A 27231-nucleotide genomic window follows, 5' to 3' on the forward strand; every position below is an offset into this window, starting at 1 on the left:
TACATAACGTTATAATGAGAGCACTATTGTAAAAAAAAAAAAAAAAGTTGTGAATTATTAAGGGTTTCGCTGACGTTTAATGTTAACTATCTTTTAATCAAAACATAAAACATTATTTATCTCGTTTGTATCTGCGAGGCGTCCGTTACACATTTTCCCTGTGTATTTATGACTGTGGAATGTCTGACTTGATTCTTGGTAATGTATTTTGCCCCGCCCCCAAATATATGATTCGACTATCAGTCGACTATCGGCATGATTCGAAAAGTCCGATTCGACTATGAAAATCCTTAGTCGGGGACACCCCTAATAGTTTCCAAATGTTTTTAATGTGCCATTTGGTGTGAAAATGTCTTATAGAACAGAGTAAAACAACACATCACCTAAAATCTTAACCAGAGAAATTACATTTCAAGCATTTTTCATATTTATCATTCTGAAACAACACTGAAATATTCATAACGTTTTTAACTCGTTTCTTCAAGTAAAACTTAAAAAATAGCAAGACATTACCAGAAGAAAAAGAAGTTGTGCATCAATTAATGATGTAAAATATTTTATTATTTTTTTGTAAATGTAAATTCAATTCCTCAAATACCAAACCCTATATCGCTCTGTGTACTTCAAAAAAGCTTCAGTTTCGAAAACAATTTAGACTACTATACAGAGCAAAAGAAAAGAAAAGAAAAGAAAAAAACACTAGGAAATTGATGTATTTTACAAGACAAGGAAAATATCCATGAAACAATTTTGTTACAGCTGTTCATTGAGAAAAAAATATATACAACTGACTCTTTTGAAAAAATCCATGCCCAGTACAATACAAAGTCTAAACTGTCCATTTTCCAACGTGAAATTGTGCACACAGAAACTCCCAAATTGAAATAACAAGGCATGTGAAATGTGAAAAACAGTTTTTGGCTACAAAATGAATAGCACTCTCTTAACAGATGCTTCACTTCAATCAATAAAACTAATACAAGCATATGTTTTTCATATGTACATCATTTTCAGAGAGTTACGCTGACCCTTCTTTCCCACCGATTCCCGCTCATATCATCTCCAACAAGCAAACTTCTCAATCAAACAACTTCTCGTTCTTGCACGACATTGCAGGTTTATAAAATCCATACGACAGCCTTTATTAAAAAAATGAGCGTGATCTACTTGTGCCTGTTCTCAGGTTACGCTTGTGATCTCGTAATCGGTTTGTGAGGTTTAAAGTTCATTTCACAGTTATCCCTACATCTACAATCCCACCTGATTTACTAGATTTTGAATTCCGTGTCGCTGCTATCCGTAACATAAAATGGAATAAAATGAAATGAAAACCAACAAAATGGTCAGCAATAATGTATAAACCACAAAGTCACTACAAATACCACATCCTAAAAACAGAGAAAATACTTTTCTTGTGAAATCACCTTTGTAATTCTGTACAGTTTTGTAATTACACGTGTACACGTGGTATCGTGATGTGTCTTTGTTAAATAATTCCGAAGAGGAAAAGAAAGGAGAAAAAAGCAAATCAAAACGGCACATCTAAAATATCTGAACATCAATATGAATAAGGTAGTGAATAAGGTAGTATTTGGTCAATCATTCCGATATTTCTCTATATTTACACGGTATTTACAGATGTAACAGAATCTCAAACTGCGTGCAAGAATCGCAGTCGGGCTTCCTTTTGTTCGGCATAAAACCGCTTTTAAAAATAGGCCCATTCATTCACTCACACAGTAATAAATACAAAACACCTTTATTTTCTTACACTAAACAATGAGAGATATCTAGGATAAAACTGACTCATGGAATCAAGTATTTTGAGTTTTTTTTTTTTTTTTTCATTTTCTTTTCTGTTTTTGTTTTCATTTTTTTTTTTTTTTTAGTGCAACATGTTTTTTTCCCTTTGCGGAAGTCAATTCCGTACATTCTCCATTCAGTGATGTTCTACATTGATTTCTACGGTTCAGTCTCTACAGATCTCGTCATACAGATGGGCCTGCCCCTCCATCAACCTATAAGGCAATACCCGGCACAGTGCTCGCGCTCATTCTCTGTCCTCATTCGCTGGTGAAATCTGCCCCGTGTGACGCACACGCATTCGAGCTGACAAACACACACACACACACACACACACACACACACACACACACATGGCACATGCACATAACGGAACCTTTTCCTTTCAAGTCAAGAAATGATACGAATGGCTCTCACACAATGCTGTATTCTCGCGTTGTGTTTTCCTCTTAGTTTTGCACATTAAAAAAAATGATCGTCTGTTATGACAAATTCCAGGATTGGCTGCTTCCTCTTTGCATGTCTCCTCTGGTAAATTGGCACCTCAGAGCTGCTGGAGTTGTTGTTGGTGTCACTGTTTAGTTTATCCACTTGCGGCAGTTGGTGGCTCCACAGTGACATGGGATCTTGCTCTGATCTGCAACCAGGGTGAGCTTGTAATCATAGCAGAGCTGCAACAAAATCATTCAGAGGTGGTTCAAATCTCAAAGCAGAAGCACTGCACTAGTTCTTATGACAGACGACACTTCAAAAATCTCCCCTTATTCAGTATTTCATCATATGATCAAGAAGAGCATTATGCGATGTAGTCGAGAGCACTTTAAAGTGCTTTTTAAAGGGCCGTTTCAGCTGTCTGGATCAGAATGATGTTGAACAGTCACAGTATAGTATGTAGGAAGGCCAGTACTGTCATTTAACAGTGTTATTAAATTATTGGGTAACACTATTTTGATGGTCCCTTTTGAACATTCTGTTGACAATAAGTAACTTTGCACTTACGTGTCAACAAACTCTCAGTAGAGTATTAGTAGGCTGCTTGATTAATATCTGCTAACTCTTTATAGTGATAGTCTCCCAACAGATAATCTACTGACTATAAGTAACTGTCAACTTAATCTAACCCTAACCCTACCAGTCTACTTATACTGTACTAACACTCTAATGAGAGTTAGCATATATGTAGGTGCAACGTTACTTATAGTCAACAGAATGTGTTAAAGGGACCATCAAAATAAAGTGAAACCAATTATTGTTTTAAAAATCAACTTTAAAGCAACTGTATACATGGATGTAAGTAAATTATTTTTGGGTGAATTATCCCTTTAAATGAGCATCAGATAATGGTAAAGGAAATCTAAATGCAAAAATGTGGAAATGACTATGAACAATTAAATATCCTATATTATATCATATATATATATATATATATATATATATATATATATATATATATATATATATATATATATTAGTGCTGTCAATAGATAAAAATTATTGCATTAATCATAATCATGGATGAATCACAATTTATTACAAATTTAAAATACTAGTATTTACCTGTAAATGTGTTGAAAAAGAAATGCATGACAAACTACTTTAAGGAAACAGAACTATATGTATATGTATATATGTATATGTATGTATGTATGTATGTATGTATGATACACACATACATACACACACACACACACACACACACACACACACACATATATATATATATATATATATATATATATATATATATATATATATATATATATATATATATATATATATATATATATATATATATATATATATATATATATATATATATATATATATTTATTTGTATATCAGATAATTAATACTAGTCTGGAGAGTAAATTAAAAAATTACTTGTGTGTGTGTGTGTGTGTGTAAAAGATATTCTTTGTTGTATTTTCCTGTAAAAATAACAGAGTTCCTTTGGAATTCTTCAGCTTTTAGGAACTGCCAGTTTCTCTGGTAGTGGGCGGAGCTAATGCGCAAACTATTATCGTCCCGGTTTTGATTTTAGCAAATCAATTCAAGCGAATGCAGACAACGTGATTAACATTCATGAACCCAGGAGCTCATTAATCCTTAGTGTTTTTATATTGTTATTTGTAGTAGAATTCGTAGTAGTTGTTATCTTATCAGTATTATTTTTTAGTTTTTTCCCCTTGTTTTATAGAAACACTAAATGACAAATAATATCTTAAGCACCACAACTGAGTAAAAGTATACTATTAATCTCATAAATTGTCTTATGTAGCATGATGCTAATGTTAGCTCTAATGCAGCTGCAGAACAGGTCCAATTCTTCTTCATAATGCATTTTGTCATAATACTTCACGTAAGGTCGCAAGAAATGTTTTGTTGTATTTATTTAGAAATACTTTTGATAATAGTTGGGTAAATGTATACTGGGATTGAAGCGATGTGGCTTGGTAAACGTTTTATTGCCAGTTTAAAGGCTGATAATTGCTGAATAAAAACAAAAGAATAATGATAAAAGAATAATAATGATTATGTCTCATTCCTGGCGGAAGTGTGAAAGGTTCTGTTTCCTTAAACTAGTTTCATGCATTTCTTTTTCAACACATTTACAGGTAAATCCTAGTATTTTAAATTTGCGATTAATCATGATTAATCACAGCCCATGACTGTGATTAACGCGATTCAATTTTTTAATCTATTAACAGCACTAATTAATATATATATATATATATATATATATATATATATATATATATATATATATATATATATATATATATATATATATATATATATATACACACATATACATACACACACACACACATACATACACATATATATAATCTCTAATACCATCTGATAAATCCAAAGTTCTGTCATGAAACTCTAGATGACACAGTCCAATAGGTCTAACTGAATCTGACATAACTAGCCAACAAATACTTGGCTAGTGCTTGCTGTAGCAGTTGCAGTACGCTTCAGAAACCCCCCACCTTCCCCAGCTCCACCTGCATATATCTGCTATATATGGAGTGATTTCATGTATGCTATAAATGGAGGTTATTTCATATATTTTATATGTGCAGCAATCAATCTCACAGAACCGCCCTGCAAAACTGTGCTGTGCATTGCAATGCTAATTTTTCAGGTTACCTGATGTGCATATTTCATTTAGGGTGCATAAAAATAAATGTAACTTTCAGTTGTGCAGTTCATTCTTAATAAATTCCCTCTTTCCTTACCTCTTCTCCCCTCTCAATCCTGCGGGCGGCACTGATGATGATCTTGTGGCCCCGCTCAAACGTCACAACCTCAGCCACACAGTTTGGTGAGCATGAATGATTGATGTACCTACGGGATAAATTTAATTCAAATTAATTAATTAATTTCATTACTACTTATTTCCTAGAACTCAGTTTGAACTTTTCAGCAGCAATTTTTTTTCCAAGCACAATGTTATTAACTATATAAAATTGTAATTCAAATTTCATAGAAAAGCAAAAGCAGGGGTATCATTAATGAGGTATCAGTAATAACCATAGCACAACTAGTGTGGGATAAAGTTTAAGTTTAACATTTTGGGGGGTTTGTCTTGATACACTACCGTTCAAAAGTTTGGGGGCAGTATGTTTTTGTTTTGTTTTGTTTCTATTCATCAAAAATATATATATATTTTTTTTTTAAATCCTGAAAAATATGAATCACACTTTCCACAAAAACATGAAAACATGCACAACTGTTTTCAACATTGATAATAAGAAAAGACTGAGCATTTCTTTAGGATCATGTGACACTGAAGACTGAAGTAATGGCAGCAGGAAATTCAGCTTTGCACTACAGGAATAAATTACATTTTAAATATATATTAATATAGATATAAATTGTATTAAATTGAAATAATATTTCACAATATCAGATTTTATTGTATTTTGATCAAATAAAATGTAGCCTTGGTGAGCATAAGAGACTTTTCAAAAACCCCAAAGTTCTGAACAGTAGGGTATTCTCAAATAGTAATCCTGAACCAGTTCACAGATGTTCAGCATTGTGCTCAGAATTGTGTCAAAGATAGAAAAGATAACAATATGTCAGATCTGACATTGCCCATAGTGCATTATTAAGTAATGTACACGTTTGAAAGCTGATATGAGAAGCTAAGTTCATTTCTTACCTTGCAGGGCTTCCAGACCGGGTTGCATCGATAACTCGCTCGCTGTCGATGCGGAACATGTACACTGGGCGGTTCTGTGGGAGAAATCCACACAGATTTAGACAAACGCATTTCGACAGCAAGTCAAGGTAACTATTCCCAGGGCTGTTCCCTCAGTGGCTGAGCGACCTTTACCTTAGCCTTGTACAGCAGCTCTTTCCTCATGGCCACCTCAGCACGCAGAATATCCCCCATGTATTCAATCACCATGGTCTGCTTCTCAATGTCGCGCGCTGCAAACAGCCCAAGACCCTGCAGACACAAGACACATTAGACATGTACCACATCCAAGGCTAGAGCTCTCACACTCACACACACACACACACGTTTAGTGGGTACATTCCATAGACTTGCGTTGTTTTTATGTACAGCTACATATAAATACCATAAGCTAAAGCTGAGCACTTTCTGCATTTTTTCTCTGGCTTTATTTTTATACTTTTATTTAGTTTATTTAGAATTAGTTTCCTTTTAACAAACGAGGACATTCCCAAAAAGAGGTTTCGTCAGGTTTAGTTCATTTCTTGGTACAAATTTGTCCTCAAACATATGAATAAGTAGGTATACACACATTTACTTGGCTATTTCACTTGTTTACTTAGGACATTTCATAGACTTTTTGTATTTCATTGTTTTTGTATATAGCTAGTTCTAAACAATATATACTCTACAAACCCTAACAGAAAGCTTTGTGCATTTTTATAAACTTTATTTTCATGTAAATTTTACAAATGATAAAGAGGTTTGTCAGGTTTAGCTCACTTCTAGTAATAAATTTGTCCCAAAAATATGATTTTACCGAAAGACTTGTAATTCTGCCTGAGCATAAAGAAACATGAATCCTATGAAAATCTGTTAAGAACATCTCTGTTAAGGAGAACAAAATGATATACAGTATGTGTGTGTATATATTTAAATGTGTGATTATTTTGCATCATGATGTTATTTTTATAACTATTATCCACATTTTCTGGCCAATTGTCAAAACAAAATAAATAAAATTATAGGTTACACTATTTCGATAGTCCACTTTAGACATTCTACTAACTATAAGTAACTTTGTAACTATATGTCAACTAATTCTCATTAATTTGCAACTACATGTCTACTAACTCTCAGTAGGGTAGGTTTAGGGTTAGTAGAATAAGTTGACTTATACTTGCAAAGTTTCTCAAAGTATGTTGTCAGGGTTTTTCCTGTATCGAAAATTTTTTGGCGGCCGCCAGAACAAATTTTTGTCCCACATTTTATTTTATTTTTACAGTACATTAATGGCAGTCTAATGAGAATCACTTCATTTCCATATGAAAAATATATTTTTCTTTTTGGTGGAGACAAATGTGATCTGGGCCAGATGTACTTTGCATTCTACACTGCTTCAATCAACAGACACAGGTTTGTACAGCTGACAGAATGAGACATCAGATATGTCTCAGTGATTTAGCTGTTTTTATGCCTGTGTGGTTTTAAAAAGCTCGGCAGGGAACTGGAAGTGACACTGGATCAGCTGTGGCTCTTTTAGATGACCACACAACTGTGCCAGAGGGAGGAATGCCAATAACACAGGCTTAAAAGAGACATTTTTCATTAAGATCCTCTTAAGGAATGACAGAAACTGTAATCACTCAAGGCACACTGAGTATTTCAAGGCCTATCTGAATGCCTTAAACCTTTTCCTTTTCAGTCAGTCTGATTGAACCTGGCCATTTCAGTCAGCTTTTGCCAATATGCATCAGACGGTGAGATGATCAAACATGTCGTGCGCATGGACTCACCTGGATGCGAGAGTGTGCCAGATACACATTTGTCTTCCAGTCGGTGGTCAGTCGGCGGTACTGAGATGACTTTGAGTGCACAAAGTGCTTGCTGTGAGATGATCCTCTCTCCGCCACCGTTGAGTTCTGGATGCAGTGAGATGTTCTGGACCACACGGAGAGGATCTTCAGCCTGTGAGAAGACAATGACAGAGAAAGAAAACATTATTTCTGTTCCTCAAAATGTAAAGGTGTGGTCACGTTTATTGTTGTTCAACAGATTGTGTTCATATTCACACAAATTTGCCATACTGACAACAGAAAGCTGCTCAGTTTGAAAGTGACTTCTGTGTGAGCAGTGCTTCATATATCTATGCTATTGATAATGACAATGTTTGACCAGTTTTCCAGAGTTTCTGCAGGTTTTATGAAGGTAAATTTAAGACTTTGTAATACTATTTTAAAACCAATTAATGTAACAAATAATATAAATAAAGAAACATAATAAGTAATAAATGGGAACAATACATCGATATGTTCTCTAAATGTAAAGGCCTAGAGATGTATTAGCAACAGTTTGAAAATACAACTTCAATCAGATTAATTTTCAATTAAAATAGCTTAAACTATAATATGGGAATAACTTTTATTGTCTCTTCTGATCATATTGTAAAAACATGATGTTCTTCCTCTACATTTGTGTCTTGTTTTCAAGAGCAATTTTCTAAAGAAGATAGAATGAAAAGCAAAGTGACAGAAGATAAGAACTCTTGTATTCTGAGAAACCGATAAAAATGATTAAATTGATTTATGATTAAAGCAAGAATAAATCTTCTGATGGGGGTCAGAAAATCACCAAATTTTCATACCCAACTGACAGATATTCTTGCTTAAAGCATAAACTCAATTTTTTTTTTTTCATAAAACAAGGCTTTAACCATCTTCATTTTGCATCTTAATTAAATGTATCCTGTTTACAGGGGTGCACATACGTTTTTCAGCCTGGTTCTCATATGAGAATGTTTGACCAGTTATGGTTAACAGCGCCACCTATGGGTCGTGACATACCAAAAATTCACATTTTTGCTTATAACGTTTGAACAGTCAGTCAGAAAAATATAATATTCATGTCTATGGATTCCTTGGGTCATGCCGAATCAAATGATATCAATTTTGTCATAAATTGCTTTATCTTTTGAACCATTTGACATATCTGCACAAAAATCGGTAGGGATCATGAACCCGATGTCATTGAGGTACACCGGAAAAATGAAGACAGCGCCACCTAGTGCTCCAGAGCTATAACAATTCTTGCAAAAGCACTTTTGAAGCTTTTGAACTTTTGAAAATGTTGTCCAAAATGTGTCATTTTTATGTCATTTTGTTCCCTGGATTATGCCGATTCTGACGATGTCTCATTTGTCATTTTCCATTAATGTACCTGTCAGCCATATTGAATTAAATGAAAAACAGTTTTATTGCTACTCCTCCTTCAAAATCTGTCCAATTCTTCCCAAATTTGGCTCAGATGATCTTCAGACTGAGCTGCACAGAAATGACTGAACAGAATGTTTTGACCGTCTAGTGAAAAAAAAAAGTTATTTTGCTGTGAAGTTAACGAGGTCGACCCAAAATTATTTCAGAGGCTGTATCTCGAACAAAGTTTGATCAATTGAAACGAAACTTGGTATGCTTGGTATAAAGTCGACCCAAAATTGGTTCAGAGGCTGTATCTCGGCCAAATTTTGATCTATCAAAACTAAACTTGGTTTGCTTCATCAACACCATGATCTGAGGGTCCATGCCAAAGTTGGGAACAGTGCCACCTATGGGTCGTGAGATACCAAAAATGCTAATTTTGCTTATAACTTTTGAACAGTCAATCAGAAAATTATAATATTCATGTCTATGGATTCCTTGGGTCATGCCGAATTTTGGACCTTGTTTGTCTAATTTCTTCTTCTTGGCCTATGGGAGTCTATGGCTGCCAATGAAGGGAACATAGGAAAATGATGAAAATTGGCACACTTGTAGTGGTGGCCATGATTAGTGAAAAGTACAGTATTCTGTCTTTTTGCTACTACTCTTTCAAAATGAATCCAATTCTTCTGAAAATTGGCTTAGATGATCATTGGACTGAGCCGAACAGACATGACTAAACAGATTTTTTTTATTCATCTTTGTTCAAAAGTTGTGATGTTGTGAACTTGAAGTCAACCCAAAATTGATTCAGAGGCTGTATCTCGGCCAAACGTTGATCAATCGAAATGAAACTTGGTACACTTCATCAACACCATGATCTGAGGGTTCATGCCAAAGTTGGGAACAGCGCCACCTATGGGTCGTGAGATACCAAAAATGCACATATTTGCTTATAACTTTGGATTAATTTGTAGTGATGGCCGTGAATAGTGATCTGACCAACTTTGGGGTCTCTAGGACCAACTCTATAGTGCCACCACCAGTTCAAAAACTCAACATTGAAATGGTAATAACTCCTGAACCCCTAATTCTAGAAAAATGAAACTTAGTACACCTGATTGCTCTCTTCATGCTGATCACATTCAATAGCTTATATTAAGACTCCACCCATTACAGTAGCGGCCATTTTGAAAAGTACAGTATTCTGTCTTTTCGCTACTACTCCTTCAAAATTGATCCAATTCTTCCCAAAATTGGCTCAGATGATCTTTGGACTGAGCTGTGCAGAAATGACTGAACAGAATTTTTTAACAACTAGTGAAAAGAAAGTTATGATATTGTGAACGTAACAAGGTTGACCCAAAATTGGTTCAGAGGCTGTATCTCGGCCAAACTTTGATCAATCGAAACGAAACTTGGTATGCTTCATCAACACCATAATCTGAGGGTCCATGCCAAAGTTGGGAACAGTGCCACCTATGGGTCGTGAGATACCAAAAATGCTTTTAACAGTCAATCAGAAAATTATAAACGCTGTGTCTATGGATTCCTTGGGTCATGGTGAATCTGAAGATATCAATTTTGCGCCACCTAGGGTTCCAGAGATATAATGATTATTGCAAAAACTCTTATAACTTTTGAAAACATTGTTCAAATGATATTGTTTTAATATAATTTCATTCCCTTGGTTATGCGATTCTGATGCGGTCTCATTTGTCATTTTCCATGTGCCTGTCAGCCATATTGAAGTAAATGAAAAACAGTTTTATTGCTACTCTTCCTACAAATTTTGTTAAATTTTGTCCAAAATCTGATCATACGATCTTTGGACTGAGCCACACAGAAATGACTGAACAGATTTTTGATATTCACTACCGTTCCCGAGAAATACCTCTCGAAAGTTGACTGTGCCCGTGTTTGTCGTCTTTTGCTTGAAAGCTTAGCATGCTAATAAGTTACAGGCTAACCAGTTACCATACTATTTAATGTGACTCTTCAGCTATCAAGTTAACCATAAGCTGCATTACAATTAAATTAACTTTGCATATTACGCTGGTTAAAATGCTAAAGAACTATATTGGGGAGCTCATTCTCACATCTAAACCTTTCCTCTGCAGCCCAGTAAAAGTGCGTCAACTGAGTGGCGCGCTCTGCTAAGCCACTGTTTCTCGAACCGTTGGGTCATGGGTTTGAATCCAGTGTCACACATGTCCAGACCAGCATATTTGCTGTGGCAAGAAATGATGCTGAAGTTGCTTCTTTTCCAGATGTTGTGCTTTTCAAAGTATGATCTCATCTAAGCTTATTAAATAGTACATATTTATACACAAAATCTTAATTTTGAGTTGAGTCACTTGAATTATGGAGCTTCAGAATCTGTGTAAATCAAAAGGCCATAGCTTTGAAGATTCTATACAAATTCAATGTGTAGCAAGTGTTTAACCATGTGTTAAGTGTTTAACCATGGAAACCATGTGCAATGTTTAAAAGTATCCAAATAAAGTCCCAACGTTCAAACAGGCCAAAAATGTCCAAACAGGGCTTGGCCCCGGTAATCGCTGCATGCAGCTATATTTTTTATTTTAATTTTCATCATTTTCAAACGTAAAATCAGCCAGCTTTTATTTTGGCGGGTTGCCGGCAATTATGTATTTATGCGCTTCCGGGTTTAGCGCAGCTGATGGAATTGCGTCAGTGAATGAAATGTCACAGACAGTTTTGCTTTGAAAACGGCAGCGGGTAGCCTAGATTATGCTTTCAGTTTGGATAGAAATCTTATACAGTACAGTTTGTTGATCTAAAATGGTAATTGTGCATTAACAGCTGTCAACCATGTCGGTACGCAAATGCGCTGTCAGAACTTATTTACACAGCGCATTTTTAATTTTGGTTGCGCATGCGGACCACTTATGTGCACCCCTGCTTGTTCAGATATTTGAACTAGAAAACAAGACAAAAATACTGATTAAGATATTTGTGACCCTGGACCACAAAACCAGTCTTGAGTCGCTGGGGTATATTTGTAGCCAAAAATACATCGTATGGGTCAAAATTATCCATTTTTCTTTTATGCCAAAAATCATTAGGATATTAAGTAAAGAGCATGTTCCATGAAGATATTTTGTACATTTCTTACCGTAAATGTATCAAAACTTAATTTTTGATTAGTAATATGCATTGCTAAGAACTTCATTTGGACAATTTTAAAGGCGATTTTCTCAATATTTTGATTTTTTTGCACCCTCAGATTCCAGATTTTCAAATAGTTGTATCTCGGCCAAATATTGTCCTATCCTAACAACCCATACATCAATGGAAAGCTTATTTATTCAGATTTATTTAAATCTTGTATGATGTATAAATGTATAAAAAATTTACACTTAAGATTGCTTTTGTCGTCCAGGGTCACATTTATTCTTTGCAGTGCATGCAACATTTAACATTTTAGGACCTTTTAAAGCATTTATTTGTAGAAGGTCAAATTAAGACTCAAAAACTGTTTTTGCTCATGTAATTTTGTTGATGTGACCATACCTTCATTTTTCACACTACTGAAAACACTCTTTTTTCAACATGCAGCTACTGACCTCTCATGATGGGGGTACGTCTGCAACTCAGAACGAGCGCAGCCAGATGGATTGATGGACAGTGGAAGCACCAACATGGGATTACGTCCATAACGGAATCGATACCTCGAGCATGCCTCCACACCCGGCAGCTACAACACAGTGACAAATCAACAAACTGCACATAACTGGACATCTCACTTTTCAATATACAGTGAGTGATACTAAGATTGATTGTACTTACCGATTCAGCAATGCGGGTGACTGCCGAGATGGTGAGCCCAAACAGGTCCTCTCCCTTCAGATAGATGGGGAAGAGTCTCAGCATGCCCGTCTCAGCCCTCCTCTCAGCCACGGGCACAAGAACCTTGTCCCAGACTCCTAGAGCACACAAACAAATAGAAAAAGGTAGGACTAGTAAGATTATTTTTAACTGGTTTAAATGAGAGCTACACAATCACACTGAAATTTAAATGATTTGGCATAGTGTAATTATCAAACTTCAAAAAGCTGCAATAAATATATCGGGTGCATGTGGATATATTGGAGCAACACTTAGTTTTGTCCTCTACTATACATTCAGAGTGCATATGGGGCTCATAAAAGTGTTTTTTGTGGTCTCAGGGTGATTTGAAATATGTGCACAACAAAATGGCATCTGAGTCCACTTTAATGTTCAGTTACAATGTGAATGCACACAGAACAGTCCTTTTAAACTAATTTTAGATTTGATCAACTGAAAGTGCTTTGATTCTGTTCTTTTAAAGTGGACATTAGAGTTACTCTACTGGCAGTGGATTGTGGGCAAAACATGACTTGAAGGCATTGCTTGCATTTTTGTATTTTTTTTGTTTTTACACCCTGTTGAACATGAAAGCTGCTGTTTTAATATGATTTTATGTCTTGTTATTGTTTTAGTCTTGTTTGTAATTATTGTTTTATGAGAAATGTTTAATGTTTATCATATCATAATTCATATCACTCATGCATTACAAAATAATACTAAAATACAACCATATCTGAATACTGTATGTCCACAAAGAATAAACCCAGATTCTCAAGCTGAGGCAGACATTCACTGAAGACTTAATGCTTCTTATTAACAGAACAGGGTAACTGCAAATTTAAAATACTGTTTTAGATGATTAATATATACATATTAGTGCTGTCAATCGATTAAAAAAAAAAAAATCCCACCTAACATTAAAGTTCTCAAATATTTCAATAATTTCACATTCAATCTTCCAATTAATGTACAAACAACATATTTTTAATATTTGTTTAATGGCATCTTTTTATGACTGAAGGCCAGTATCACTGATACCAATTAATACTGATTTAAATACTGAATAAAAACAAAATTCCCCTAATATTTAACCATTGACTATAGCCATTAAACATTACATTATAATTAAGAGCTAAAGAACATTTATTAGACTTTAAAAATAACTTCTAATTTAAGTGAACTTAAAACAATCTTCTCATAAACCCATAATAATAAATGTTATGTTTAGCTAGGCTATCTGTGCCCCTCAGCAGAGAAATTGAATAAAGTGATCAAACACTAAATTCTAAACTAAATACAGATAAATACTTACAGCTACATAAAAGTTATTGATTTCCTCTTTTTTCTTTCATTCTTGATGAACAGACATCACAGCAGCTGGTTATTAGGTTGTTTTTGGCTGCTATTTCTTTAAGAGCTGCCTCTGCTGAACGTGACACAGATCTGACACGCAGCGTATTTTCTCTCAACTCTCTTCACCTTTTCTGACCTAATGAACTGACTCTACTAATGAACTGACGAGTTGAATCGGGTGTGTTAGATGAGGGAGACAGTGAATGCTCCAGGACAGTTTTGAAAACCATTTCAGAGACATGTTCTTAATGCAACTCATATTTAACATATCACATGTAAATAATTTTAGAAAGTGTTAAACTGAAAAAATTAACAATTACTGAAATTGGTTTATCTATTAATATATAAATTAGGGATGCACCGAATGTTCGGTATCCGGAATAGTTCGGCCGAAAATAGCAAAAAAAAAAAGCCTCTTTCTTTGTTAATTCCGAATAAGCGAAAAGATAAAATATGCGCTCTTACAACCACTTTCAACATATAAACACCATAAAGTAATCATTGTCATAATTCATCAACAGCAATCTATTGGCATTGGCAATGCACAGGATTCACCGACTGTGAACTATTCTGAAACTCCAAGCCTGTAAAATGTGCGATGTCTTTAATTTCATTAAATCATAGCCATTTGAGGTTTAATCATCTTATTAGGCGTACTGCAGTTTCTGTTTTTTTCATTCCCAAATTTAAGGCCTTAAAATGATAATTAAGACTGTTATACCACTTCAAATATTTAAGACATTTATGCCTGTAAATTTGATCAAAGTGAATTTAAGTCTTTTTTAAGGACCTATGGGAACCCTGTCAGCTTTTATATCAGCATATGTGAGACTGTGGCAGCTGTACCTTTAGCAGTGGTGTCAGTCAGCACCAGGTCCTCGTAGCCCTGCTCAATGACACGGATGCTGAATTCGGGACGCCCCTCATGCTCTTCCACAGAGCAGATGTACCGGCAGCGCTTCTGGCCGTGCCGCATGCTCCAGTAGAGCCGGCTCGCCTCGTATCCAGGTGGAAAGATGGCCGTAGATGAATGAAATGTGGGCAGCAGGGCAGGTGGCAGCTGACCCATCGCATGGAAAAGCAAACTGCCCACTCTGAAAGTATGGCCGCGTTCTGGCTGCTGCACGGCCGCCGCTAACTGTCGCAGCTCATCGCGCTGCACAAACACACGGCGGAACACGGAGAAGCAGCGCAGTTGCTGTTCTAAGTGCAACCCGGCGGCAGCGCCAGTTCCTCGAGGCCGGTGCTGGTGGCACAGCATTGTCTTATCTTTGAAAAATGTACAGCCAGCCTGCAGGGCGCAGGTGAAGTGGTAGATGTTGAGGCAGCGCAGTCGATGACAGCCACTGGTGGCACCTAAGCGATGACAGAACGCACAAACCACCGTTTGCCCTCGCTGGCGTGCCATTTCCACATTGATCAGGGCACCGGCTTGCGTCTCATAGACTTCAGAGGACCAGAGGGCACAGTTGAGGTGCACCCAGGTGTCCAAGTCCAAGTTGAGCAGCCTGGCAGGGCCGTCGGTCATCCCATCGCCTATCTGTTGGCAGAAACAGCAGCGGCGCCGGTCGCGGGTGGTTGAGCACGTTCGCAGAGATGAGTTGAGCTGCTGCAAAAGCTCCTCAACTTCCGACTCAGATGTTTGGGTGGCAACTTTTGGTATTGTTATGTGTACCGTCCATTTTCGCCAGCGCAGGCCTTTCCACCGTTTGCCAAGATGCCATGGTTTGTCTTCCATGTTGCTCTGGGAACGCGGTTTAAGCTTTACTGTCACTTTAAGATGACTTTCTGATATGCTTTCAGGTTTGGATTCCATCTTGATCGCTTGAGCTGCCTTGGCTGGGGTAAAAGCCATGTGAAGGTTCGGGGAGGGAGGGGATGGTTTGGGCTGGAGTTGGGCCAGGCAGTGGACGTCTAGCGAGGACATGTTGTTGCTGTACTGGTGCTGGACTTTAGAGGGACACTGTTGCAAAGCACTTTCAGGAAGTAGAGCAACAGATGCCTGGAAATGCAACACAGAAACATGCGCAAAATTCATCATGCGTAATCAAGAGCAAATGATCCATCAGTCAAATAAAATCAACCAAGCTGTTTGCATATGGATTATGACAGAGAAAACAAACCTTGGTGTCAGCGTTCCCATTGGATTGAGAGGATGATGAGTGCAGAATGAGACAGCTATGACTGCAGAACACCAAACCACCATCCAAACATAACTGAGACTTCTGGGAGAAATCAGAGGACATCAGGTTTAAAATGACAAAAAATGGTGATTTCTCTTTTTCTGTTGTAGTCTGATTAACATTAATGACAGACAGCAGCAAGTTTATTAGGCTGCTGTCACTTTAAGACCTGACGCGCTCATATAATATACTTAACAGAAATTCTATTTTCTCCTAACTGTTTGCATTCACCTTAGATCAGTGGTGGACGAAGTACACAAATCAAGTACTTGAGTAGAAGTACAGATACGTATAATAAAATATTACTCCAGTAAAAGTAAAAGTGCTGCTTTTTCAATTTTACTCGAGTGGAAGTACAAAAGTACTCGATTTTTTATTTACTTAAATAAATCTATCTATCAGTACTTTTTTACTTATCAATTTTATATAGGCTACTTAATTTAATTTTATATTAGCACATCTTTTTATAATCCTACTGCTCAAAATACCTGGGATATTCCCAAAATAACCACTATATGGAGTCAAGATATATTTTTGTTGTTGATATGGACTACGTTGATGAGAGCTTACACTGCGATGTACTTGAGAGAAAACAGATTTGACCATCTAATTTTCACCAGTAAGAAAAAAGTGTTTTAAAGCTTGTTGTTTTAAACGTCACAGAAGGCCTGAATTTAGGAAGAACATTTTAAGGAAAATATAATATTTTAATAATGATTTTTTTCTTCTCAAAACTTGTCTGTGGTGTAAAAACACCCCTGGCCAAATACCCCCAGAGGGAATCACTTCTCACTTTGATAATTACTGTAGTTACCATGTTCTGAACATCACATCCTTTCTTTTTCCCTCAGATGTTAACGTGAGTACTGGCCAAGGTGGGCATTTTGACATATTTTTGTGTACATTTAACCGTTTAGGCGCATGCCTGAAACCTAAATTACATTTTGTGTGTCCACTTTCCACTCACGACGCAATGTCCACAATGATCTAATCAATAAAATAAAGTCCCAACCTACATTTCACTTAGAAATGTCAGATGTTTAGAAATAAAATGGGTTTTGAATGACTTTTGAAAACACTAAGAGCAAACCAAAATAACATATTCATACCTGTGCTTTGCCCTGCTCATCTTTGGTAATTTTCCTCACGCCACTGCCAAGGACAACCACTTTACAGTGTTGACACCATTGCTGCTTTGGTCCTGGGCTTTCCAGTCCCTTCTTATCCCGCTCTCTACCACCAACAAGACCTGAAAGTTATCCACAGTTGTCAATAAACAGAAAAGGTTCCTCCTACCAGCTCTGATTAGCATAAAAACTGCAATTACACAAAGATACTAGAGAGCTGTGTCATTTTCCTGTGATGAATGAGATGTAATCTTGTATTGAGGCTTTTAATGTGATTCAGTACATTCATTAAGTGAGTATCTGACACAGATGAGCAGACTTCAACTGGATAGAGTTCAGCCCAAGATCACTACCGTGTTTAAGTAGCTTCTCCAATCGTTTACAAAATCAATAGTGATTTTCCCTCAGCAACTCAGTCAGACACAGACACAATATTGCACAGTTAACAAGTGATGGATAAACAATTCCTGATTGCTATCCTATAACTGTATTTGTGTAAACAGGCTGAATGCAACTGTCTACCAATCAGGCTAATTGTACCGCTGCATTCAACTATATGTATAATGCACCATAAAATTTATTTATTTATTCATTCATTCACCTACTCAATTTTGTCTCATCATTGTCAGATATAATGTAATAACAAAAGTACTTTATATATATTATATATAAAGATAAAATATTTATTTGGTTTTCATTTTTTTGAATGTATATACACTGCCATTTAAAAGTATGGGGCCAGTAAGGTTTTTGAAAGAAATTAAACTTTTATTCAGCAAGAATGCATTCATTTGATCAAAAGTGACAGTAAACACATTCATAATGTTACAAAGATTTCTATTTCAAATAAATACCATTTTTTTTAACCTTCTATTCATCAAAGAGTGCTAAAATCCTACTTAAAAATCATGGTTTCCACAACTGCCTTCAACATTGATAATAAGGAATGTTTCTTGAGCAGCAACTTGTATAAAAATGATTTCTGAAGGATCACGTGACACCGATGACTGGAGTAATGATGTTGAAATTTCAGCTGTGATCACAGGAATAAATTACATTTTAAAATATATATTTAAATAGAAAATAAACATTTTAAATAGTAATAATACTTCACAATATTACTGTTTGATCAAAGACAAAGACATAGAAAGAATTGAGACAAAATATGGATAAGCAGGTGTTCCTCACTTTTGTTATGGTAGTGCTGTAGCTGCTGAGGTGCTTGCTGTGTGGCTCGCAGTCCGTTCGGCTCGTGAAGGGCAGAGGTCAGACGCTGTGGATCCACTGAGGTCCTGATGGCCCCCATAGTTCCTCCCGGGCCACTGCTGACCTCGTAGCTGCTGGGGATCTTCACACGGATCAGGTCAGCAATTGCTGCAACAACGTCAGTGATGTTCTGAAAGACCACAGTGAAGAACGAGAGGGGTTTAGGTATTATGTAACACATTAGCTATGTTTGTTGAAGCAAGCATCACTATTCCTATTGCTCATACTTTTTTCTTTAGATAATGTAATAATCTAGTTATTTATACTATTTCCGCTCACTGTGTTTCCACTGACTGCTTGTACAATGAATTTAAATTATCTGTCAAATTTTGTGAACGCCCATTCTGTAGCAGGGAAATGGATGTACTTGATTTTTTCTGTACTTCGTGTTCTTGTGCTGTCAATCAAGACAAATCCTCTGCAGTTGTGCAAAAAGTGATTCTGATTAAAAAAGATGTCTCTAGTCAAGCATCACTGTTTCTCACCCCAGCAGCTGCTGGCTTCAATGTGATTGCGATGGACACCAGCCCAGTGTTGGAACCATTTTGCACTGATCCAAATGGAGAGCCGAAGAACACTGATGAAGGCTCCGTCTTGACCTCTCGTAACCTGACATCTGAGCCTACAACAAACGTGGAATAAAAAAACGGATCAAAAAAACAAATCCACTCACCCAGGAAATTTGAAGTCACCCAGAAAATGTATAATGTAAGTGTAGGCACAACATTTAAGGAGTTAGTTACCTTTGCCCCTAAAGACAGGAAACATTGGAATTACTGGAGACAGGGATGGAGAAGGAGGTTCCTCCTTGACCAATGAGAGGTCAGGATAGCGGCTGATCTCCATGCCAACGACACTCTCTGGGGAAGAAGACGGGATGAAGCTGTCTGGGGTGTCTCTGTCTTCACATTGCTCCTGTCCCCTGTGTGTACAAGAGAAATACATTTTTACATTTTAGATGAGAAGTTGAAAAACAGACGAATGGTTAGAAAATACAAATCACTTTTCAGTGAAGTACTGTCCACCTGATATTTTGTTTCCATTACATTTATACACATACTACGGGGATTCTTCTGTTGGGGCGCTTTTAAATGTTCCAAAATAATGAAACTTCTTCAAAAGGGTTTCATCTGTGTTAAAAGCATTTGCTCTGGAATAAAGGTCTGAACAAGGCCTTTTGATCAACCTTCAAGTGGATTTTAGAGTAATGATTACATTTTTTTAAAATATTGTGTGTGATGGTAATGACATTTTTCAGTTTTTGAAAAAAGGCCTTGAACTCAAGTTATTTAGCAGTCAATTCAATTTATAAAAAAAATAAACAAATAATGTTTGATTATTATTATCATTTCACTTTTTAACACCATGCCAGCATCAAGGCTATTTTCATGGCGATCTCTGAATAAATTATGCAATTAACAAAAGGTTATAAAAGAAATTTCAGACGTACACTAGACAAAAATTCTAAAATACATTCAGGTGACGCATTTTTAAATAAATCAGTTTTAGACAGTAATGTTTGATAATAACACCTAACAAACCTATCATCATGTAAAACAAAATCTTCAAACTCTCACTCTGCAGTGTGGCAGTACAATTACTGGTTTAACGTTATAAATTTACTGTATTATAGAGGGAAGTTAAAAAGCTAAAAGTAGAGAAATCTTAATTTTAAATGTTCCCAAATCTGAGGAAAAAAGTAATTATATTATATCCTTTAAAACTAGAATAATTATCTATAAAATCATCCTAGAGTACAGAAAGCTTCCCCTGACTGAGGAATCAATCCTTTATTTTAAGGAATTCACTTCTGAGGTCCTTTCTGAGTGTAATTAAGAAACCTGACTTTTCATGTGAAGCTATTGCACATCTCATAACTAATGCTAAGACTCTTTATAATATTCAAAAAATGTTTACAGTGATGATAATATTTACTAGAATCATAAAAGTTACATTAATTCTTAAAAAAGGTATTAAAAAATGTTTTATTGGTTTGGGGTATGTATGCAACTGTTCAAAAGCTAGATTTTTGGTTGGGTTGGTTAGATTTTTTTAAAAGTCTGTATTTATTCATTGAAAAATACAGAAAACAAATAACTGCTTTTTATTCTAATGTATTTTAAAATAGTATTTATTCATGTGATGGCAAAGCTTAATTTTCTCCCTGGTTATTTCATTACTGCTAGTACCTCTAGAACTTAACTTTTAACTCTACTCTGTTATTGACAACACACATTTGAAGGTCAGACTTTGATATAACAGAAATATATAATCCCAGTTGTTGTTATCCATCTACTGACCTGAGCTCTTCCTGGTTGTTATGAGGCGGGGTGGGAAGAGAAGCCGGCACATTCACAGTTTTGGGCCCCTGAGCCAGAGCTCGAGCCAGCAGCTCCTCCTCAGCCTTGAACTGCAGCGGTCGAGAAAGCAGCCCTTTGGTGACTGTTGAAACACAACAGTTATTGTCATTAGTGCCCACTGTCCAATATATTACATTTTTTGATCTAAATGTATTTTTATCTTTGTTTTGGGTTATTGCTATAAATTGCTCACCATCATGGCCAACAATGACGCCACCTTTGCTGGCCAGCTCCTCTGTTGTGGCAAAGCCATTGAGCATCTTCTGGCGCACCACTGGAGGAGGAGTCGGGGGAAGAGAGGCGGGAGGCGTGGGGGGGTTGCTCAAATTATTCTGCTGTAGAGAGATAAAAATACGAGTGACCATCTGTAATGTCTCACACATGAAATCTAATAAGCGGAGTCTACAGCTGATGTCACGAGACTTGATGTAAGCCATAAAAAAGCTTCAGCGGCAAATGTACAGTCACAGAGTGTTTTATTAGCTGCTCTTAATTACCTTGTAAATCAGCTGGGAGTAATAGTCAGAGACACCATCCAATGAGGCGCTCCCAAATGTGCCCGAGAGACGGCTCTCTCCGTCCAGCTGTCCTCCCCCATAGGGCATGAAATGGGCAAAGTTCACCCCCACCAGAGGCTCCATTAGGGGCAAGAGAGAAAGCTGCTGGTGCAGTGAAACAATGAGACACAAAGAGCGACATATGGGAAATGTGAGATAAAGGTCATGCTTAGAAGAGCGTTAGAAAAGACAGATCTGCACTCCCGAGGACCTATTTGGGTGTAATTAAGAAACCTGTCAGAAAACTGACAACAACTCATGTGATGAGCATAAGGTATGATATACACCTTATGCTAAGACTCTTTATAATTAATTCCTTCAAAACAATTCATTTAATTTCACATTGATGGCATTTACTATTATAATAAAAGACAAAATATACTTTCATTAAAAAAAATATTGCAATATGATATTAAAATAGTATTAAATTGATTTGATCAATTTAGTATTTAGTTGAATTGAACCAAATATGGGTGCTATCTCAAAAGTACAGAAAAAATAACTTGGCATAAAAGTCTCTTATGAACACCAAGGCAGCATTTATTTTGAACAAAATTAGAGTAAAATTGTACTATGAAATATCATTATAGTTTAAAATTATTGTTTTCCATTTGAATACTGATCTTATTATCAAAGTTGAAAACAGAAATATTTTATAACATTTGAACAGTCTTTACTGTCCCTCTAAAACAATTTAATGTGTCCTTGCTGAGTAAATGTATTCATTCCTGAATAAAAGTATTCATTCTTTCCAAAACAAAAACAGCAACTGTTAAATTCCTATAAAGTCTGACAGAGAAATGTTCAGTCATTTTAAAACTGCTGTCGACCCCAGATTCCTCAATCATAGAGGTCACTATCTACACCAGTGACTTTCTTTTATGTGATGAGCGTTCATAATGTCTCACAGCACTATCCTCCTCTGGCCTGTGATTTCTATTGTGATGATACACAAGACATAAGTTGATATGGCACAGTCTCTCCTGTATGTAATCATGTCTGTGATTAAAAGCAGAATATGTTTGACTCATATTGCATGACAAAGTGGCTATGACAAATATACATACCACACTACTGTGCCTGTGCGTAACAAGAAATTGTTTTAGCAATGCAACAAGTTTATGATATCTAACATTGAGTGGATTTGCTGGTAGGTCCTAAATTACTGTAAAAAAAAAAAAAATCACTTTCTTAATTAGCATATAGTCATATATCAATAAAAATATCTAAACGTCCTCAAAAGAAAGTTGAATTGCAAAACAATTTATTATTTTTTAAAGAAAGAAATTAATATTCAGCAAGGATGCATTTAATTGATAAAAAGTGACAGTAAAAACAATGTAGCATAAGATTTATATTTCAATTAAATACTGTTCTTTTGAAATTTCTATTCAGCAAAAAATCCTGACAAAAAAATGCAACAGTTTTCATGAAAATATTAAGCAGTACAACTGTTTTCAACATTAATATTAATAAAAATAAATGTTTCTTGAGCAGCAAATCAGCACAATGATTTCTGAAGGATCATGTGACACTGAAGACTGGAGTAAAATTAAACCTTGCCATGGAATAAATAAAACTATAACATGTTAACTCTTTCACTGCCAGCGTTTTTTTTTTTTTAAAGTTGCCAGCCACCGCCAGAATTTTTGATGATTTTCACCTAAATTTGACGGCCCTCAGAATATTTTCTGCTATGAATATAAGAACATATTATATATCAAAATAAAGAACCAAGTCTCTGCTTTAAAAAAAAACTATTTTATTCTATCTTTATGTGTTCATGTTTTATCACCATTTGAATGCAGGTGGGTACCATCAAAAATACAACATTTTGGACAAAAAACTGAGAAAAATGCATTTTTTATCAAAGTAGTGCATTTTCATGCAAAATACATTCAGATGTCATATTCTTTCACCTGTAAATAATTATATGAATAATTTAAATTGCATTCAATAAACAGAACAAGCAAACAGACACACACGCACACAAACATATACATATGATTATACACACACACATAGGCTACATACATACATACATACATACATACATATACTGTACATGCACGCATGCACACACGCGCGTGTGTGCACGCACGAACACACACACACACAGAGAGATAGATAGATAGATAGAGCACACACACACACACCCCTATTCAGATCGACGGATCGGTTACAACTACATATGTTTCTGTGTCTGTAAATGCATCTCTCTCACTGACTACATCGTCCCGATCAGATTCAAAATGGTCAAAGCATGATCTACATAGGCTATGATCTATATATGATCTACATTTTCTCCGATCCTTCTATTTATGCCAATTGTCTTCTATTCGCACCCTAAAGACCCGGAAGTCCCGTAACTCATTCAGGACATGCGCTAGGGCTTTCCTTACCGTAATACACCTAGAACACGGATTGCCGTAAAAACTCGTCAATGGCGGGGAAGCGTTGTCTCTTAATTGACGAGATATCTCGTCAATGGCGTTGAAAGAGTTAAATGAGAAAACTGTTATTTTGACCTGTAATAATATAGTAATGCTAAATGATAAGCAGTAAAATATTAGTCAAAAAGACCACATTTCTGGTTTGGTGTTTAAGAAGAGATATTTAAGCTCAACTGACAGGGCCGTGGAAGTACATAGGACCTATCTAGTCTGACCTAGACTGAAAATAAAAAGGATTTTTCATTTTACCTGTTTTAACTGGGTCAATGCTGGCTCAGTAGAGGAATACACTGCTTGATTCTCGTCCTCCTCTTTCTTCCTCTTTTTACAGCGGGGAGCGGGTCTGTCTCCGCTCTTGGGTGTCCTCTTGTTCCTCTGTTTCTTCTTGTCCTCTGGAAGTAAAGGTCCGGGGAAATCAGGTGGTTTGAATCCGAGAATGTCTGTTGGGAAGGAAAAATGATACCGTCAAGACAAGAGCTCGAAAATACCCATGTTTTACAATGAAAATGATGCATCCTGAAATGCTCACCCCAGTGCTGTCCATGGAGCTCTGTCGCAGAAAAGCTTTGCAGTCCATGGATCCCTCTTCCTCTGACCTCAAACTGTCTTCAGACCTCTGGTGAGGCAGTGCAGGAGGTGGAGTTCTCTTATTCTTCAGGAGGTGTTTGAGGAGCTCATTCCCAGCTTCTCCTTTTGAGCTGTTGGCTGGACTTTGGCTCGCAGGATGAAACAACATTCCCTCCCTCTCTCCCTCTACCTTGACCATGCCTAGTCTCATTTCCATCTCCATTCCTTTATGCCCATGGCAGTCACTCGCCTCCACCTTCTCCAATTTGATGTTGGACAGGATCCTGTCATGCATCTCCTGTTGGCCCATGGCCATCTCTGGCCCTCCACCGCAGCTGCCTTCAGAAAGCTGGCGCTCCAGCTCAGAGTGGGGCTGGCTGCTCATGGAGCCTGGTGTAGACGATCCAGGCTGGGACATCTCGCAGAACTCATGGTCGCCGAAGACCATTGGGTTCCTTGTTGGTGTGGATGATGTATCTGAGACGCAGGGTGTTAAAGGGGCTGTCAGGTCCGAGTGAGGTGTGGAAGGAGCTCTCAGCGACTCACAATCATCATCTTTCTTCTTCTTGCGGTTCCTTTTCTTCTTGCCCTTCTCTTCCGGAATGATATTGGAGTACAGCTGGATCAGTGACGGACCGGGACCTGGAAAGTTTGGAGGTAAGGGCATGGGACCCTCCATTGGGAACTGATGCCCTTGAGATGGATTCTGAGGCATCATGTTTGGCCCAGGATATCTCTGAGGTCTAGCTTGTGCCTGGACAAAGTTAGGCCCGTGGGGTGCTAGGTTCTCAGAAACAAACCCTGGTCCCATTTCCTGAGGGAATGGACCGTTACCCATCATTGGTCTGGACGGTCCTCCAACGAACCCTGGTTGCATGCCTTGCTGCTGTGGAAATGGTGGGCCTTGCATTTGCTGCTGCATTCTGGGTGGCTGCATGAAGTCCTGCGGTAGCTCCTGGCTGTAAAAAGGCATTTGTGACAAGGCCCTCATTGTACCATCTTGGCAGTTAGGGACTTGCTGTTGCTCCATGCAGTGTTTCACCCGCTGTCTTTCCACCTCCTTCATAAGCTGCACTCTTTGCCTCTCCTGCTGCTCCCGTAGCCGCTCCTTGCGCTCACGCTCCTGGAAGCCTTCACTAAATGGGTTGGTATCATCGAAATTCACGTGAGGAGACTCGCCACCTGCCTGCCCCTGACTGGGCCTCGCCACTGCCGGCTGCGGAGGCTGTGCCTGCACTACTTGAGCGGGCATTACTCCTGGCATTTGAGGGGCTCCACTGGGAACAGGTGCACCAGGGTGCCAACCTGCTGTGTTGGTCACATTAGTTGCATCTGGTTGGCCAGGGTGGAGACGAATGGGCATCATGGGACCCATCATAGGTTGGTTTATTGGGGGCCCAACTGGCATCATGCCAGCATGAGGCTGCATTGGTGGCATTCCATGCATCATTGCGGGCTGCATGCTACCTTGTTGCTGCTGTTTAACCCTGTACTCCTCTATCAGCTCTGCATGCTCCTTCTGCTGTTTGCGAATCTGGAAAAAGCACAGAAAAAATGGGACTGAAACATTTACAACTACATGTATTTTTCCCATTCATTTAAACATGTCCTTGACAATTACAAAAAGAAACAAAATAAAAAAAAACAATGTCCCCAAGTTTGAGGGACTATGTCCTTGTCTTTCTAACATGTACTGGTGAATCTCTGAAACAATGTATGTATGATTTAAAGGTAGGGTAGGCAATTTCGGAGAGGCTAGCAATAGCAAGCTAGCTTTGAAAGCATAAGATCCCACCCTCCCTGCAAAATCAGTCTCCAATGCCACGCCTCCTCCAAAACACATGATCACGCACAGGCAGACCAGAGGCTAACCAGCAAAACAATGAGAGAGCGTTGGTGGAGGGTTGAATGCAATGCTGTCAGATAACCTCATGTCATAATTAGGGATGTAACGGTATGAAAATTTCTTATCACGACTATAGTGACCAAAATTATCACGGTTATCAGTATCATCACGGTATTGTTAAAATGTGCTGGACATGTTCAAAAAGTACTGAAACACAAATCATAATAAAGTTTTATATTTAAAAATCAACAAACAAGAAATAAAATGACTTTTTGTTTGCATAATCACTAAAACAATAACATTACCAATGATGTTCGGATTTTAAAATGACAACTTGACTGAAAAAAAGTTTAATAGCATGTTCAAATATCTAATGTAAATGTTCAAATAAAGCTTTGAAAAAGTTTTATAAAAAGGTAAACCTCACATTTCAGCCTTTAAATAAAGAAAAGGGTCAAGTCAAAATGATAAT

The 27231-nt window shown here is 37.0% G+C and overlaps 1 protein-coding gene across 1 annotated transcript in view; it reads right to left on the bottom strand.

Moving 5' to 3' along the window:
• Nucleotides 1-539: 539 nt before the first annotated feature.
• kmt2cb (lysine (K)-specific methyltransferase 2Cb) overlaps nucleotides 540-27231 on the bottom strand; it is a 130796-nt gene continuing 104104 nt past the window's right edge. The window contains 19 exon segments of the mRNA XM_058760987.1: nucleotides 540-2474; nucleotides 5052-5160; nucleotides 5981-6054; nucleotides 6155-6271; nucleotides 7795-7966; nucleotides 12783-12913; nucleotides 13006-13142; nucleotides 15247-16402; nucleotides 16524-16625; nucleotides 17693-17832; nucleotides 18899-19106; nucleotides 19462-19598; nucleotides 19720-19898; nucleotides 21277-21418; nucleotides 21530-21671; nucleotides 21834-21998; nucleotides 24596-24765; nucleotides 24768-24786; nucleotides 24876-26447. Coding sequence (XP_058616970.1) covers nucleotides 2382-2474; nucleotides 5052-5160; nucleotides 5981-6054; nucleotides 6155-6271; nucleotides 7795-7966; nucleotides 12783-12913; nucleotides 13006-13142; nucleotides 15247-16402; nucleotides 16524-16625; nucleotides 17693-17832; nucleotides 18899-19106; nucleotides 19462-19598; nucleotides 19720-19898; nucleotides 21277-21418; nucleotides 21530-21671; nucleotides 21834-21998; nucleotides 24596-24765; nucleotides 24768-24786; nucleotides 24876-26447 — 4965 coding nt within the window. The 3' untranslated portion in view covers nucleotides 540-2381.

Source organism: Onychostoma macrolepis, chromosome 02, assembly GCF_012432095.1.
Source record: "Onychostoma macrolepis isolate SWU-2019 chromosome 02, ASM1243209v1, whole genome shotgun sequence".
Classification (NCBI taxonomy): domain Eukaryota; kingdom Metazoa; phylum Chordata; class Actinopteri; order Cypriniformes; family Cyprinidae; genus Onychostoma; species Onychostoma macrolepis.